The sequence below is a fragment of the Eriocheir sinensis genome, chromosome 67 (assembly GCF_024679095.1).
Source record: "Eriocheir sinensis breed Jianghai 21 chromosome 67, ASM2467909v1, whole genome shotgun sequence".
NCBI lineage: Eukaryota > Metazoa > Arthropoda > Malacostraca > Decapoda > Varunidae > Eriocheir > Eriocheir sinensis.
Genome location: NC_066575.1, coordinates 8,510,704 through 8,529,256, shown reverse-complemented (window position 1 = coordinate 8,529,256; position 18,553 = coordinate 8,510,704). Strand labels below are relative to the sequence as shown.

The following is an 18,553-nucleotide window of genomic DNA, read 5'->3' as shown; positions in this document are numbered from 1 at the left end:
AAGAGAAGTGGTTAAAAGAGAGGTCAATTTCGGGAGGAGAGATGCCCAGCTATGTAAACCTGTAATTTATCTTCCCTTCCTGCTATCATATGAAACGTTTACATAGACCTTTACATATTAACTACTGCACTGCCAACTTGTAAACCAATAACTTCCATCCTTTCATCCCATACTAATCCATCTAATACCAATTGGTGGATGATTCTATTTTTTTTTTTTTAATACTAGGAGCAGTAAGTAGCGGGCTTTTTTTTTCATTATTGTTTTTTTTACGCCCTTGCACTGTCCCCTCTGCTGTAATAAAAAAATAAAAAATAAAAATTAATCCAGCTTTGTACCCATTCCTAGAAGGTACAAATGTCTTTCCCTTCGAAGTAAATAGCATAACAAATTCCTCACATTAACTACACACCATTGATTATTCGGCTAACATACAACCAATTTCTTTCCTACCTTCAGGCTAAAGTAACCCAGCTTGTATCCATTGCTGAAAGATTGTAATTTCTTTCCCTTCGACGTAAATCCTATAGCTGCATCCTCACTTTAACTACACCATTGATTAATCGGTTAACTTACAACCAAATCCTTCCTACCTGCATCCTAAATTCATTTTGGTTTTACTTATTCCTGGACGGTTCTAATACCTTTCACGTAAATAATATAACCACATTATCACATTAACTACACAATTGACTGATCTGCTAACTTACAATCAAATCCTTCCTACCTTCATCCTAAATCCATCCTGCATTTTATCCATTTCTAGACTGTTTTAATATCCTCCTCTTCGACATTAACAGTACCGCCACACACATCATATACACCACTTATTATTCTGCTAACTTACAACTTCCTCCTCCCTGCCTTCATCCTAAAGTCATCCCACCTGTACTCTTTCCTGGACGGTTTTAATATCTTTCACTTCCACATAAACAGTAAACAGTATAGCCGCGTCCTCTCTGTTCCTCCCCCGACGCGACCAGGCACACGTGTGGAGGCGTGATGAGTTCAAATCAAGCCCCAGGTGCCTCTCTGCCTCGCCCGGGGGAAAAGGAAGCGCTTCAGATGGCCGACCGGGACGAGGCATTGCATTGTGTGGGGGAATATTACTGTACATTGTGTGTGTGTGTGTGTGAGAGAGAGAGAGAGAGAGAGAGAGAGAGTTTATTTTGACGCACCGGAATGAACAACCTGAAACTTATGATTTATATTCTGTGTTTGACAACGTATCCATTCGTTTTGACTCTCTCTCTCTCTCTCTCTCTCTCTCTCTCTCTCTCTCACACACACACACACACACACACACACACACACACACACACACACACACATAATTTTTGTAGCCTCTATTTTACCCTTGCAGTCCTCTCCTCTACTCTCATATACTATATTTTCCTTTACCAATCACTATTCATTTCAGTATATATTTGTTTCTTTGTTTTCAGTCTCCGTTGTTCTTTCTCACGCTCTGCTCCTCTTTTGCTCTCCTTCAGGATATGTTTGATATGTGCTTCGAGGCGGGCGCCACCATCAGCATCAGGAACAGACAGGGCCTCATCCCCCTCTCCCTGGCGGCCATCCTCGCCCACCGGGACATCTTTTTCCACATCCTCAACATCGAGCGAGAGATTTACTGGCAGATAGGTACGTGTGGAGAAGGAGGAAGAGGAGGAGGAGGGAGGGAGGGAAGGGTAGTATTGAGTTTTATTGTGTGTGTGCTGCGGCGGATGTCCTTGGTAGATATATGTGCGTATGTGTGTGTGTGTGTGTGTGTTCATATATATATATATATATATATATATATATATATATATATATATATATATATATATATATATATATAGATATAGATCTATATATACTGTTCCTCGTCCACTGTCTCTCTCTCTCTCTCTCTCTCTCTCTCTCTCTCTCTCTGTCACGTGGGCCTTATTATATTCTCTCACGTATTTTGTCCTTTCCATTCCACCCACGCGCGAGGCTCTCACTTATCTTTACACTGTCGCACAGAAAACATAAGGGTGGGTGTATTTTTAAAGCCTTGTGTTATATCCGCGCCTCTCGACTCCTCTCGGGGCATTCTCTCGAGTACCTCTTTTTCCTGTCCCTGAATAACATGTGAGGAACGAAAGCGTAGCTGTGACTGAGGTTCGCGTGGGAGGTTGCATAAATATGAGGCAGTGTGTGGTTGCAGTTTCCTCGGTTATCATATTTGGTGGTACATCTTTTGCCTCAACCTGAAAAAGATTAATATTACATGATTTCAATGCGAGAAATGCTAAAATTCTGCTTACATATTTATAGTGTTTATCAGAAACAGTTAGTGGGAATGTGTGGGTGTTCTGTTTTTCAATATTCAAAGTGCTGTTTCAACGTAAGAAAAGTGCATAGCGTAATTCTAATCAAGGGCAGATTTGAAAATTGAATTATAATCTTACTGGTTTCCAAAACGACGAAATTTTTAAACAAGTGATCAAGGCACCGGGAGTCTGCGGGTGTTTCTTTTCAGTTTCAGAATGTAAAGTAAATATTTAGAATTTTTACGTTTAAAAGGTGATATAACAGAATTTTCAGGTTTTAAAGTAAATGTGTGTAGTTTCACATTCATGCAATATGTTTTCAATCAGGTAAAGGCCTTGAAAATTCAGGACTGAATTTGTGTAACTCCTTTTTGCTTCATATTTTTACCGTGCACTACCGAGATATTTTTTCCCTCTAATAGCTTCAGAATGTACGTGTAACTCTTGTTTGCTTCATATTTTTACCGTGCACTACTGAGATATTTTGTCCTTCTAATAGCTTCAGAATGTACGTGTAACTCTTTTTTGCTTCATATGTTTAAAGTGTACTACTGATATACTTTCCCTCTAATCAGTCTAATGGCCTCAGAAAGCACGTGTAACATTCTTACTTAATATCCTTTCCGTGCACTGCGCCTGAAAGCTTTTACAAGACTAAGCATCGTACCTGCCGCCCACCTCAAGAAGAACGACCGTAACCTCCAACAAACGACCGACTCACGCGACGAGCCGCGAATTGCAATGAACGTTAATGCGGCGAATTCCGTGGGACCCATAAAGTGTCATTAGGACTGCGTGTGTACGTGGAAGCGGGAGGAAGGATTATTTTCTCTCGGGCTTTTTCTCTCTTCAAGAGCACATTAACGACATATACATTAGGTTTACCGATACATTTTCTGGTACTCTCTCTCTCTCTCTCTCTCTCTCTCTCTCTCTCTCTCTCTCTCTCTCTCTCTCTCTCTCTCTCTCTCTCTCTCTCTCTCTCTCTCTCTCTCTCTCTCTCTCTCTCTCTCTCTCTCTCTCTCTCTCTCTCTCTCTCTCTTCGTCTTCTTTCTTTCTTTCTCTTCCTTTCTTTCTCTCTTTGTGTATCTATCTACCCATTTGTATATCTACCTATCTATCTATCTTCCCCCCTCTCTCTCTCTTATAGCAGTTCAACAGCAGCATCTCTCTAACCTTCTTCTGCAGTCATTACATCTCTCCCTCTCGGTGTTAATGTCTTTGGGTCACGCTAGCTCGTCCGTCTCGCCTCCAGCACGCGTCACGAGCCTTGCCAATAAGCTCAAGGCGAGGGTTGGCAAGGCAAGGCACGACTCTTCGTTTTCTTCTCTACTTCTCCCTCGTGGTGCGTTTGGGGAAGTTGAGTTTAAATGAACGTCTGTTGTTTCTTCTACTACTTCGTCTTCTTTTTTCTTATTCCTTTCTTTATTTTCTCTTATTTTTCCTTCTTATTGTTTTTTTTCCTTTTTCTTTATCATTTTTATCTTTCTAATTTTTTTTTCTCTAGTTATTTTTTTCAATCCGTTATCTTTTTGTTCTTGTTGTTGTTGTTCTTGGTCTTCTTCTTCTTCTTCATATTTTCTTCTCCTTTATCTTCTTCTTTCTCTTCTTGTTATTGTCATTCTTCTTCCTTCTTCTTTCACTTCCTCCCACTTCTCCTCCTCCTCCTCCTCCTCCTCCTCGTGCCAATATCAGAGGCGGAAGAGTTTTGTTTAAAGGAAATGAGACTCGTGTGAATGTTTTTTTTTTTTTTCTTTCTGCGGGAGTGATTTTGTTTTTCGTTTTCCTGTTTCTCTCTCTCTCTCTCTCTCTCTCTCTCTCTCTCTCTCTCTCTCTCTCTCTCTCTCTCTCTCTCTCTCTCTCTCTCTCTCTCTCTCTCTCTCTCTCTCTCTCTCTCTCTCTGTGTGTGTGTGTGTGTGTGTGTGTGTGTGTGTGTGTGTGTGTGTGTGTGTGTGTGTATGTGACGTCAAGCCGATCGACAAATAAGAAACGTCAAACAAATCGGATCAAAAGAAAGGTTATATTTGACAAACGTGATTTGCCTTCCTCTTGTTGTATTCTTTTTTTTTTTTCCTTTTTTTTTTGTATCGCTTTTGCTCGGAATGTTTTATTGAAGGTTGTCTCACTTTTTTGTGACTGGCTGCTAGCGTGAGATATGACTAGTTGTGGGTGTGGATGTGGGTGTCTGTGTGTGTGGGTGGGTGGGTGTGGGTGGCTGTGTGTGGGTGGGTGGGTGGGTGGGTGTGGGTGGCTGTGTGTGTGTGTGGGTGGGTGGGTGGGTGTGGGTGGCTGTGTGTGTGTTGGGGGGGGGGGGGGCGATGTTTGTGTGTTTGTGTGTTTGCATTAGATACCCATAAGCACACACACACACACACACACACACAATTGCACAGTTAAGCTATAAAATGAAACACATTATAACTAACAAACTAACAGACAACTTTTATCTGTTTAACTAACTAATAAATAAAAAAAATCAATCAGTCAGTCACTTGATACATAGTCCAGTAAAAAATTGAAATAAATAAATATCTGTATATCTATCCATCTAGTCTATATTTCTTTTGTGAGTGTCTATCTTTCCTTTCCCTCTATTTCTCTAGCTGATAACTCTCCTTTTAATTAACATTTATTACCCTCGAACCCTATAACGCAAGTATATGTCTCCATCTGCGTAGTAATTAATTTTGCCTGTCCATCTTCTTCTCTATGTCTGCCTTTCACTTCCCTCTTTTCATTTATGCCATATTCCTCTTCTCACGTGCCATCTCGTACACCTGGCCCTCTGTATACACGTGTTCCCTTCCACAGGTAACATCACCTGCGCGGCGTACCCCCTGGAATACCTGGACACAATCAACGTGAACACCGGGGAGACGCAGACCAAATCGGCTCTCAACCTTATAGCCTACGGGGTGCGTGTGCCTGGTTGTGGTGGTGGTGGTAGTGGTAATGTAATGCCAAAATTTAATGAAGTACGGGAAAGATAGAAATTAGGGAGGAAAAGTATTTTTAAGTATTTTTAAGTAAATATAAGTGTCACCAGCCACCCCACTCCCTCCTCGTTACCCCTACTCTCCGCCAGACATCACGTGTCCCGAGGCAGACAGCCCGTTTTCCGCCAAATTGTTGGCTTGGCGTCTCGTTCCCCTCTCTCTCTCTCTCTCTCTCTCTCTCTCTCCAGTCACGTGATGTCTGGCGGAGGGGAGGGGTGGGCTTCTCAAGCACGAGACGCGGGGAAAATACCACCCGGCAACAGTCCTGGCGACATTTATATTTACAGAGTTCCTGGTATACCTTATTGTTGCCGCGGCAGTGGTGGTCATCTCCGTCGCATTGGTCCTTGAGCCTATGGTGGGAAAGAATCCATTACCTCGGGATGCAGGGCAAGGGTAAAATCCGGGTTACCGCAGATTACCTTCCAAGATTTTCCCAGATACCCATTTATCGACCAGTCCGAAGAGGTGAGCTATACGCCGACTGCCAGGGCCGGGATTCGAACCTGAGCCCACAGATTTGTAGTTAGACTCGTTAAGCGCTTGGCCACAGAGGCAATATCAGTAGCAGTAGTAGTAGTAGTAGTAGTAGTAGTAGTAGTAGTAGTAGTAGTAGTGGTCAGCTTAATATTTTTTCATCTTTTTCAACGTTATTTATCTCTGGTAATATCATCACCAATATCACCAGCCTCCCTCCCCCACCCGCCACCACCTCTAACACCACCAAAGAAATAAGCAGATATCACAAACAGAAATCATCACCATCACCACCATCATTGCTACTGCTGATAAAATAGAAATCGTTATCATCACCATCACCAACACCATCATCACCACGACTAACAGCAACCATTTTAACTGCCACAAACCACTAACCACTAACACACTTCACCATAGCCCTTTCTTTTGCCTCTTTACTTACCATCATAATCACCACCACCACCACAACCACAACTAACCATAACCACCCTCATCACAGGACAAGGAGGCTCATTTGGACTTGATGGAAGGACCGATTGTGGACCTGCTGAAGACCAAGTGGGAGACCTTTGTGAAGAAAAGGTGAGAGAGAGAGAGAGAGAGAGAGAGAGAAAGAGAGATTTCCTTTTAGTCCACAAGACTTTCACAAATAGACGCGTTCCTTTCCAAATCTCTATTTTGAGGCAGCGACGAGGAGGAGGAAAGGGGAAAGAGTAGGAGGAAGAGAGAAAAGGAGGATGAAGAGGAGGAGGAGGAGGAGGAGGAGACGGAGACATGTGTGGAGAGATCACGTGCCTCTTCCTCTGACGTCATTGGTGAAGGAGAAACACCAATAAAGTTACCGTAAAAGGATCCCGAAAAGAAAACGAAATCAAGGCCGCGCGTGAGACGAAAAAGAGAAACGGTAAGAGGAAGAAATAAGGGTAGATACAGTTCATGGAAGAGACGGCACAAAAATAGAGAGGAGGAAAAAGAAGACGAGTAAGAATGAGGATGTTAACAGAAACGTGAGAGAAAGGAAATCATTGTGAGTGAGAAGATGGAGAGGAAGAGGAGAAAAAAATGATTAAACGGAAAACCTGAAATCGAGATAGATACAAAAATGGAAACGAGGAGAAAAAAAACATGAGTTAGAATAAAGATAGTAATTAGATTGGAAGAGGAAAGGAAAGCTGAAGGAAATTAATGAAAAATGAAAAGGAGGGAAAAAGAAGAAAAGAGGAGAAAAAGAAATTAAGAAACACAGAAAAAAAAAGTAAAAAACATATGAAAGACAAGAAAAAGGAGTGGAAATAACAGCAGTAGGAAAGATAAAAGAAAACAAATAACACGAAAAAGGAGAAAAAATATGATTGGTCCATCTGACAAAGGTATGAAAATAGGGAAAGTAATAAAGCGGTTGCAAAGATAATAAAATAGACGTAAATGAGAAAGATAGATAAAGAGATAGTGTAAGAAAATAGGAGCATGGGAATAAAGGAGGAACAAGGAAGGAAAGTAAAGTGAGGAACGGAGAAACTATGATTTATCTCCTTTATGTCCAACTTTTGATCTCTCTCTCTCTCTCTCTCTCTCTCTCTCTCTCTCTCTCTCTCTCTCTCTCTCTCTCTCTCTCTCTCTCTCTCTCTCTCTCTCTCTTCGTTCTCTTTCAATGTGTCGTTACCAAACCGTTTTTCATCTCCATCACTTATCCTTCAAGAGTTCAGTTTCATGTTAATTTTTCGTTACAAGTCAATTTGTTTTTTGTTTTTTTTGTGAGACCAACTTTCCTAAAGACACATTAATGGCGAGGCGAGTGTGGGAAACGTTTTGATAATGTGTAAGTGATTGGACCTTAGTAGAAGTAGCAGTGAGTTACGAGGTAGGAACGTTGAGTTAGTAAAGGGTTCAAATTATTATTTTTTTAATTGGTGATTTGGAGAGAATTACTAACTTCGCTAATTTTTTTTTCTTTCATAATTGCTTTTTTTTCTTGTTTTTTTGTTTGTTTTTTCGTTTTATCGTTTTCTTGTTTTAATTTCATAGTTCCTTATAGTAATCGGGTTCCTTTTATATATATTTATTTTGTATTGTGTATTTAATCAATTCAGTATGTTTCATTTTTTTAGTTTCTTTTATGGTGAGAAAAATCCATCAATTTTCAACTTGTTTTTTTTTTCTGTTGCAATAATTATTTTCCTCACTGATTTTTCACTTTTTTCATTTTTTGTTCATTATTTATTTAGTTTAGAAGGTTAATGATTTTTTTTTACTTCATTTTGGTTTGGAATATCCATTTATCTTAAACTTATTTATATTTTCCTCTGTAATTTTTCTTTCATTATTATTCACATTTCATTTTATATTCACGATTTTTCAACACAATTCATTTTCTTCTTAGGTAATGCCTCCACGCACAGCCACAAACAAAAATCAAACTATGACTGAACAAAATAAGATACCAGAAAAAACGCTTAAATATATTCTTCTGGAGCTTACAGAGAAAAGAAGATAGATATTTTTAGAGCGGTTCCCGTGTGTCTTCAGTTCCAAGCTTACTTTTACAAATCTCCTCGTCGTTATATTTGACTTTTCCTTATCATTCTTCACGTGTCCAAAAGGCATTACCTGTTTTTTTTTCTTATATATATATATATATATATATATATAGATATATATATATATATATATATATATATATATATATATATATATATATATATATATATATATATATATATATATATATATATATATATATATATATATATATATATATATATATATATATATATATAGAGATATATAGATAGATAGATGGAGAGATATAGAGAGAGGTAGATAGATAAATAGATAGATTGACTTACAAATTGCCACGAAGATAGATAGATAGATAAATAAACAGAGAGAGAGAGAGAGAGAACGTTCAACAATTCCCGGTGAAAAACTTTTTGTGTATTCTGACTTTTGTTGTTGTTGTTGTTGTTAATTGTTTTGCTTCCGGTTGTTTCCTTTGTGTCTTTGCATATTTTATTTTATTTATATATTTATTTACTTATTCTTTTATTCATATTTATTCATCGTATTTTTCCTTTAATCCCTTTGTTTGTCTTTTTTTTTTTTTGCTTTTTATTTATATATACTCATCCTTTTCATCTTTTTTTCCTTTTTTCACTTTGTTTTCTTATTTTTGTTATTTTCTTGCTCTTCTTTTCCTTTCTCTCTTTCCCTTTTTCATTCTTTCCCTCTTTCTCCTCCTTGCTATTTCTCTCTTTTCGATATTCTGTTCTGTTATTTTCTTTTGTCCCATTTCTGTTTCCCATTTGTCTACTTTGTCTTCCTCTTCTTGAGCGCGCGGCATTGGACTCCCAAGTTAATTATAATCTTATTTGCAAAGCTTTTATCCTCTTACCTTCTGACCCTCTTTCCTTTCTTCCGATTTATGGTGTTTGGTGTTACTCTTCTGTTTTTCCCTTCTCTCCCTCGCCTTCTTTCTCCCCGTTCTCTCTCTGTCTCTCCTTTTGCGACAAACTCTTGCAGAATAATTATAATCACACCTTTTTCATTCTTTCCTTCCACTTTCCACTTTATATTTTGTTACTTTCCTGTTTTTCTTACGTTTCTCTTACCGTGTTTTCTCTCTCTCTCTCTCTCTCTCTCTCTCTCTCTCTCTCTCTCTCTCTCTCTCTCTCTCTCTCTCTCTCTCTCTCTCTCTCTCTCTTGCAATATGATAGTCTAATCTTTCAACCATTTATCTTTAACACTCGTTCCTTTTTTTCTCTTTCTAGTTTGTGTTTTATCAGTTTCTTGCTCTTCCTCTTTCTCTCTCTTTCCCCCCCCCCTTCTCTCTCTCTCACTCCTTTTTTTGTTTAAACTCATTCTGTATAATATTAGTTAGAAATCTTATAACTTTTTACTTTTTAATCCTCTTTCCTTTCTCCCTCTTTCCAGTTTTGTGTATTGTTCTGTTCCTGTTTTCGCTTTCTCATCCTGTTTTATCTCTCTCCTGCGAATTGAACTCTTTGCACAATAATAATATTTGCTAAATTTAAAGTCTCCTACCTTTAACCGTTCTGCCTTTCTTCCTCTATCTAGTTCGCGTTATGTTATTTTCCTGTTTTCCTTCCTTGCTCTTGCTCTTCTCTCTCTCTCTCTCTCTCTCTCTCTCTCTCTCTCTCTCTCTCTCTCTCTCTCTCTCTCTCTCTCTCTCTCTCTCTCTCTCTCTCTCTCTCTCTCTCTCTCTCTCTCTCTCTCTCTCTCTCTCTCTCTCTCTCTCTCTCTCTCTCTCTCTCTCTCTCTCTCTCTCTCTCTCTCTTTCCCCCACCCCTTCTGGCACTTGAACTCATGCAAAATAATTATGCTCACAAACTTTACAGTCTCCTTCCTTTAGCCTTGTTTCCTTTCCTCCGCTTTCTACTTTATGTCTTGTTATTTTCCTGTTTTCTCTTTCTCACTGATTTTTTTCTCTTTCTCTCCTTCTACGACTTATACTCTTGCTAAGTAATGATAGGCACAAAATTTAGTCTCTTACCTTTAACCCTTTGACTGCTGGTAGCCGGAGAAACGTTCACTAATATAGAAACTAATCCTAATCCCATTTTAAGATATAGCATTTCTTTGTGTTGTTTGCCTCTCAGTCACTGTTGCCAGGTCATCGTACTCAGAGCATAGTATTTACCGGTTTCTGACGCCTAACTATTGCCAAGAGACATCAGGATCTAACTCTTTTAACGATAACTGTAAATGAGTTTCGTTATTGGAGCCCAGAAGACAGTTTTGGGGTAGGAAGTCGGGAAATATAAGCGACTGAGTACGACAATCTGGCAACGTTGCTCGCAGTATACTCCTCTTTCCTCTTCCTACACTCATGCTTCTCACACACGGTCTCACACACACACACACACACACACACACACCGCACTCTCTTACTTTAAGGAATACAAACTTTTCCACCCTGCCTCGCTCTGTTAAGCTCCAAGTTGACTATAATTTGGAGACACGGAGCTACCTGCCGGCCTCTGCTCCCCCTGGCTAGCGCACTCTGCCCCACGCACCTGCTCGGAGTTTGTTTCTCTGGTCCTCTCTTTCTCTCCCTCTTTATCTCTCCTTTCTCAAGACAAACGAGCACGTAGGAGCCAGACGAGGAAGTGCTTTGTAAAGATGTGGTGGTCTGTATTTACCTTAATCTTCTTAACCTTCGCCTTGCTGGCTCATCTTTCTTCATTTCTTCCTCTTCCTGCTATACTTTTTTTTTTTCTTCTTATTTTTCTTCCTCTATTTTTTATCTTCTTAATCTTCGTCTTGTCTTCTCTTTTGTCTTCTTCTATTCCTCATTTTTTTCGTATTTCTGTATCTTCTTATTTTTTTTTCTTCTGAATCTGTCTCTTCTCTTTTATCTTCTTCTATTCCTCATTTTTTGTGTGTTGCTCTATTGTATCTTCTTAACCTTTACCTTGTTTCCTTTTTCTTCATTTCCTCCTCCTCCTCCTCCTCCTCCTCCTCCTTCGTCTCCCTTATCTTTTTTTCTTTTCTTTGTTTTAGGTTTTTGCTTGTTACTCCTATTGTTGTTTTTTTAGTTTCTCCTTTTTCATTTTCTGGAGTGCTATTTGTATCCTCTTAACCTTCTCCTTCCTTGCCTGTCTCGTATTTCTTCCTTTTCTTCTTTTTCTTTCTCTTATTTTTTAGCCTTTCGCTTGTTACTATTTTTTTCTTTTGTTTTCGTTTTTCCTGTTCTTTTGTGTAACTCATTTTTCATCCGTTCTTCCATGCCTCTTTATTTCTTTCCTTCTGTTCATTTCTCTTCTTCGTTTTTTTCATTTCTTTTTTAGTTTTTTTGTTTCTGTTATTTTGTTTTAATTTATCTTCTTTTAATTTTGTGGTGGGCTGTTTTTATTCTCTTAACCTTCACCTTCCTTCCTTTTTTTCTCTCTTTTCCTTTCTTCTTTCTCCTTCTTCATTCTTTTCCCGTTTTCTTTCCTGTTACTCTTATTGGTTTGTAAAATTTCTCTCGTTCTTTTGTGTTATGTTCTGTTTCCATCTTCGTAACCTTCGCCTTCCTTCCTTTTTCTCTCTCTCTTCCTTTCTTCTTTCTCCTTCTTTATTCTTTTCCCGTTTTCTTTCCCGTTACTCTTATTGGTTTGTAAAATTTCTCTCGTTCTTTTGTGTTGTGTTCTATTTCCATCTTCGTAAGCCTCGCCGTCCCTTGCTTGCTCGTTCTCACTTTCCTGTTGTTCCTTCCCCGACTTCTTTATCTTTTCTCTTACTTTGATTTAATTTCTTTGTTAATAATATTGTTTCGATTTCTTAATATTTCTTGTTATCTTTAGTCGCTCTTTCTTCATCTTCTTAATCTTATCTGTATTCCTTTTTTCTTTTGCTTCCTCCTCCTCCTCCTCCTCCTCCTCCTCCTCCTCCTTCTCTTCCATTATCTTGTTTTGTTCCACTTTATTGTCTTATTATTAAAAGTAGTAGTAGTAGTTGTAGTAGCAGTAGTGGTAGTAGTAGTAGTAGTAGTAGTAGTAGTAGTTGTAGCAGTAGTGGTAGTAGTAGTAGTAGTAGTAGTAGTAGTTGTGGTAGTAGTAGTTATCGGCTTTACTCTCTCTCTCTCTCTCTCTCTCTCTCTCTCTCTCTCTCTCTCTCTCTCTCTCTCTCTCTCTCTCTCTCTCTCTCTCTCTCTCTCTCTCTCTCTCTCTCTCTCTCTAAAAAAAAAAAACACGCTCTAGTTCTTCGCCTCCATCATATCCTCACCTCATTTCCCACGTAATGTCATAAGTTTTTTTCCTTCCTCTCATAACCTTCTCCATCCCTCTGCTATCACTTTCATCACCTCGCCCGCCAGCCAGCCTTTCTCTCAGCCTCATATCTTTACTTACTCTCATAACACTTAGCTGCCATAACCTAAAAAACTTGTCTCTCATCATATTACGCTTTCTATGTATGACGTAAGGTATTGCGTAACATGTGGGGTATATAGAACAACGTCTGTATCTCTTTCCTTCATTATAAAAGCATTGCAATGTTTTTTTTACTTCTTACACTGATCGGATTTTATTATCTATCGTTCCTCCTTAATTAAAATTATTTCCCCATCTCACATAATCAGTCTTTTCCTTTACAGTTTTCCATTACAGCAATATCATTTTAATCCAATCATATTTTTCTCTAGTTTCTCTTTCATTACCGTCCTTAGTCTTCTTTTACCCCTCGGCAGGTTCACCAATCTCTTCATCTTCTGCAATGTATCTTTCTTTACCATCCTTAACTTTCTCATATCCTTCGGCAGGTTTAATGATATTGTCTTAGTCTTCCTGGCCTATTTCCTGATGTCCTTACTGACCTTAACCTCCTTTTACCCTTCGGCACGTTCACCAATCTCTTCATCTTCTGCAATGTATCTTTCCTTACCATCCTTAAATTTCCCTTATTCTTCGGTAGGTTTAATAATCTTTTCTTTGTCTTCCTGGCCTATTTCCTGATGTCTTTACTAACTTTAACCCTCTTTTACCCTTCGGCAGGTTTAGCAATCTCTTTCTTTTCTATAATATATCTTTCGTTACTGCCTTTAATTTTCTCTTATTCTTCGGCAGGTTAAATAATCTACTCTTCTGTATTGCCTCTTTCCTTACTGTTTTAGTCTGTTCTTTCTTTATTTACTCTTCTTTCACCTTTGGCAGGGTCAGCAGTATTTTCCTCTCCTGTAAAATGTCTTTCTTTACGCTGTTTAACCTTCTCTTATCTTTCCGCAGTTTAAATAATCTCCTCCTCAGTAATAATTATTTTCTTATTGTTTTTCTCTCTTTCCTTACTTAACCTTCTTTTCCCCCTTCGGCAAGTTCAACAATCTCTTTTTCTCTTCTATAATGTATCTTTCCCTACTCTCCTTAACCTTCTCTTACTCTTCGACTCCTCTGTAATATTTCTTTCCTTATTGTCCATCTCTCTTATTTCTTTACTTAACCTTCCTTTTCCCCTTCGGCAAGTTCAACAATCTATTTTTCTCTTCTATAATGTATCTTTCCCTACTCTCCTTAACCTTCTCTTACTCTTTGACTCCTCTGTAATATTTCTTTCCTTATTGTCCATCTCTCTTCTTTCCTTACTTAACCTTCCTTTTCCCCTTCGGCAAGTTCAACAATCTATTTTTCTCTTCTATTATGTATCTTTCCCTACTCTCCTTAACCTTCTCTTACTCTTCGACTCCTCTGTAATATTTCTTTCCTTATTGTCCATCTCTCTTATTTCCTTACTTAACCTTCCTTTTCCCCTTCGGCAAGTTCAACAATCTATTTTTCTCTTCTATATATATAATGTATCTTTCCTTACTCTCCTTAATTAACCTTTTCATATCAATTGGGAGGTTCAACACTCTCTTCCTTCCTCTTGATGTCATCGGTGGCCCTAATCTTATTTTCCTCCTTCGGCAGGTTCAACAATCTCTTCCTCGTGTTCCTGGCCTATTTCCTGGTGTCCCTTGTTGCCTACGTCTCCCGCCCAATGCCTTGTGTCTCCTCGTCCAAGTTCTCCAGTAAGAGCCACCCGCTGTCCATCATGCAGCTCCCGGCGCTTAACATCACCTGCGTCAACGTGTCCGTCCACCTGCATCCCGACATGGTGATAGAGGACCCCACGGTGAGTGTACGGGAGGAGGGAGGGTGGGAGGTGGTGGCAAAGATAAATGGTCAACAAGGGAGATGAGAATGAAGGGAAGAGCAGGAGGAGGAGGAGGAGAAGGGGAGTGATGAAGTAAAGGAAACAGGAGAAATATGAATGAAGGGGAAAGGAGGAAGGAAGGAGGTGAATGCCTGACGAAAACGAGATAAATAGGAGGGAACGAAGAAAGAGGGGAAAAGGGGAGGAAGGAAAATGATTAAGTAAAGCAGGGAAGAGGATAAAGACGTAAGGAAGATGTCGCTTGTCCTTGTTCATTGATCTTTAGTCGTGTTTCATCCCGCCAGCGCGATCTCCCTCGTTACTCGTTCCTCCTCCCAGCTACTTCTCCTTGTGTCTTGCCGCGTCTGTTCTCATGCTTGTATACCCTCAGTTATCCTCAGCCTTTGTCTTAATCCCTCTGTTTGGTCTTCCTCTTCCTCCTCCTTCTTTCCTTTGTCTCTTACTACTCCTTTATCTCCTTCCCCTCTTTCTCCAACTCCTCTCCTTTTTCTCGTTTTACTCCTCTTCCTCCTTCTCCGTTCCTTTGTCTCTTACTACTCCTCTATCTCCTTCTTCTCCTCCTCCTCCTCCTTCTCTCCTGTTCCTCCTCCTTTCCTCGTTTTACCCCGCTTCCTCCTCCTCCTTTACCTCCTTTAATATTTCCTGCATCTGCTCCTTTTTCTGTTTTTCTCTTCCTCGCCTAGATACTCTCTCACCCTCTTCCTCTCCCTACCCTCCTCCTTTTCTTTCTCCTTCTCCTTCACCTTCCTTTGTCTAATTATTACACCTTCATCCATTTATCTCTCCTCCTCCTCCTCCTCCTCCTCTCTCACACTCACAGTCTCCCTCTCCTTCAGGTCACCACGGATCCAACTTTCGGCGGCCTCGTCACGACCGTCACCAACGCCACCAATGACTACGACTTCACGACCTTCACCTCGAGGGTCACGTCGCAGCCCGAGGAGGAGGAGGACCTGGAGGACTTCCCGCCGCTCCTTCTGGCCGCTGGCGAGGACGAGGGCGAGGACGATGAGGTGGTGACGAGACCCCCTGAAGATGCCGTCACCGTGCAGTACTTGGTGGAGGGAGAGACGGTGAGTGGCGATGATGGTGGTGGTGGGGCGTGATATTGGGGATTGATAGGGGAGGGGAAAGGGAAGGGAAATAGGGGAAGAAAAGGGAAGAATAAGTGGTTGTAAGTGATGATGTGGTGGGGAAGGGAAGAGGAAGGACAGAGGGGTAAGGGAAGGAAAGGGGAGAAGTAATTGATTGGAATTCTTAGGGGCAGGGGGTTATGTGTTTGTGGGTGGGGTTATGTGTGTGTGTGTGTGTGTGTGTGTGTGTGTGTTACTGAATGCGTTGTGTGATATGCGTAGACTGAACGGCAGACCAATTTTCTTTTTGTTTTGTTTTTGTTATTTTCTGTTCTTATACTTGTTTGTTTCTTGTTCTTTTTATCTTTTTTATTTCTTTTCTTTTTACTTTTATTCTTCCATTTCTTCTTTTCCAGCTTCTTTTGTTTTTTATTCTTTTCTTTCTACTTTTTTCTTGTTTTGTTCTTTTTCTTGTTTTGTTGCTTATTCTTCATCTTTTTTATTTCTTTTCTTTCTACCTTTTTTTCTTTTCTCCCATCTTTTCATTTTTATTTTCTTTCTACTTTTCTCTTGTTATTTTCTAGTCCTTATTTTTGTTTCCCTTGCTGATTTTTTTCTTTTTGATAATTTTGTTCTTGTTTTCATTCTTCTTCGTCTTCTTCTTCTTCTTCTTCTTCTTCTTCTTCTTCCTCTTCGCCATTTTCCTATTCCTTTGGTTCTTCCCGTTAGAGGTCACCACTTAAGCGGATCCTCAATTTCCATCTCCTTCTGTCCTATGCATCTTCCCTCATCACCACTTCCACGAACCTCCTCTTTGACTTTCCTCTTTTGCTCTTGCGTGACGGACAGCTCCATCTCCACCCAGCATCATTCTCCCGACGTACCCAGCATCTCTCCTCCGCACATGTCCAAACCATCTCAATTTCGACCCCTTTTACTCTGTGTCTGATGCATATAGCCTGTGTTGCTCTTCTAATATACTCACTCCTTGTCTTGTGTATTCACGTTCACCACCAACATAATTCTTAGCATCTTTAGCTCCGTCACCTTCACCTTCGCCTCATGTCAGTTCTGATTTTAACTTCTCATCTTTAAACCATATAATACATCATTTGGTCTCATTGCCATCATGTGAACCTTCTTTTTTGCTCTTTCGTCCTTCGGAAATCACTTTTGAGCCTCTCCTTTATCAATTCTGTTTTACCTGCGCTCTCATTTTCACCTCCCTCCTGCTCTCCTCTTGACTTTAAACAGCTGACTCCAAGTTGGACGTGATAAAAAGACTCCTGAGAACTCAACTAATATCCTCTCTGGCCTTTGGAAATATGTGTGGGATCTGAAAGCGCTAGTGAATACTGAGTTTGTTTCGTCTTTAACACCCCAAAACAAGACTTCTGTATTATGGACGTGAAAAAGGACTCCTGGGAACTCGATTAATCTCCTCTCTGGCCCTCGGAAATATGTGTGAGATCCGAAAGCGTTAGTGAATACGGACAGTGTACCTCCCTTTGTTACATCGTTCTCACTCCAAAACAAAACTTCTTTATTATGGCCGTGAGAAAAGACTCCCGAGAACCCAACTAATCTCCTCTTTGGCCCTCGGAAATATGTGTGAGATCTGAAAGTTAGTGTTTACGGACAGTGTATCTCCCTTTGTTGCATCGTTAACACTCCAAAACAAGACTTCTTTATCATGGACGTGAAAAAAAGACTCCTGAGAACCCAACTAATCTCCTCAGTGGGCTTTGGAAAAAGTTGTTGTGAGAGCCAGAAGCGTTTGATATTATAGAATGTGTTCCTCTTGGTCTTGCATCCTTAACCCCAGAAAGAGGGATATTTTACACCATGAAGAAAGTCGCGCGAAAACTGACTAATCTCCTCCATGGACTTTGAAAATAGTTGTGAGGGCCGGGAGTGTCTTAGAATACGGACAGAATATGTGCCTCCCAGTCTTATCTCCTCCTTCTTCTTTTCACCTCTATCGCTTTCAATCGCTTCGTAGATCCTCCTCCTCTAACCCTAAAAACATTGACTGCTGGTCCCCTTGTGTCTGCCTGTGATGAGTCGCCGCGCGGGGCGGAGATAAGCGAGGAGACTGACGTTCACTGGCAAAGTTTGATGCTCCCTCCCTCCCTGAACCGTCCCAGACGAGCCAGCGCGGGTTGTGTTTGGAGGGCAGATAAGAGTCCTCCGGGAAGGCCTGTCACGGATGAGGCTAAAGTGGGTCAAAACACCTTAATTACACCCACCTTAATCACTGCTTCTGTGTGTGTGTTGACGGTGCCATAAAAGGAATATTGGGTCACGGCAGCTCAAAACGGACGACTGTGGACTCCATTAGCTCTGATTTTGTGTTTGATGTTTCGTCACGTCTTCTTGGTGGAGTGGTTAACGTGTATAGTTACAAATTCGCAGGCCCGGGTTCGAATCCACTGCGTCGGAGATAAGCACTAGGCCACGCGCAGCTATAGCGTATGCTCCCAGCTTAACTTTTATTTTACTGTACTGTTAACGAATAAAGGAAGCAGATCAAAGCACCTGTATTGAAAAATGGAGCTACTTATATCAAACACACACACATAGGCCTTCACTCTCTCTCCATCTATCAATCTGTCTTTCTATCTCTTTCCCTCTCTCTGTTTTTATCGCGTTCAAAGCAGAAAGGTATCAGGACACCTGCCGAAACTGACCTCTCTTTCTGGCCACCTCTTTGGATTCTTTTTTTTTTTTTTTAGGAGCAGCGAGTAGCGGGCTTTTTTTATTATTATTATTTCCTTTTTTTGTGCCCTTGAGCTGCCTCCTTTGTTGTAAAAAAACCCACACACACACACAATCAGAGGGAAAGAATGCATTAAAAGAAACGGTGATCTCTCAGTCAACACGAGACTTGGCGCACAAACATTATAACATTTTTTCCACCTCTCGCTCACAGTACAGGTCACAGGAAGAACAACACACTCTACTATTCTGATAGCATCCGTCTCAGAAAATTACGCGCGACACAAAAGCCAAACCGTGGAAATGAAAAGTGCCGGGCAAGCAAAAGCGTATTCAA

General features: G+C 40.2%; 1 protein-coding gene across 1 annotated transcript in view; it reads left to right on the top strand.

Annotated features, from left to right (window-relative positions):
- Positions 1-18,553, top strand: part of LOC126988053 (transient receptor potential cation channel subfamily V member 5-like) — a 97,753-nt gene that overhangs the window by 53,873 nt on the left and 25,327 nt on the right. The window contains exons 8-12 of the mRNA XM_050845849.1: positions 1,494-1,644; positions 5,112-5,215; positions 6,276-6,358; positions 14,179-14,383; positions 15,262-15,498. Of these exons, the coding sequence (XP_050701806.1) occupies positions 1,494-1,644; positions 5,112-5,215; positions 6,276-6,358; positions 14,179-14,383; positions 15,262-15,498 (780 nt within the window). The remainder of the gene's footprint in view (positions 1-1,493; positions 1,645-5,111; positions 5,216-6,275; positions 6,359-14,178; positions 14,384-15,261; positions 15,499-18,553) is intronic.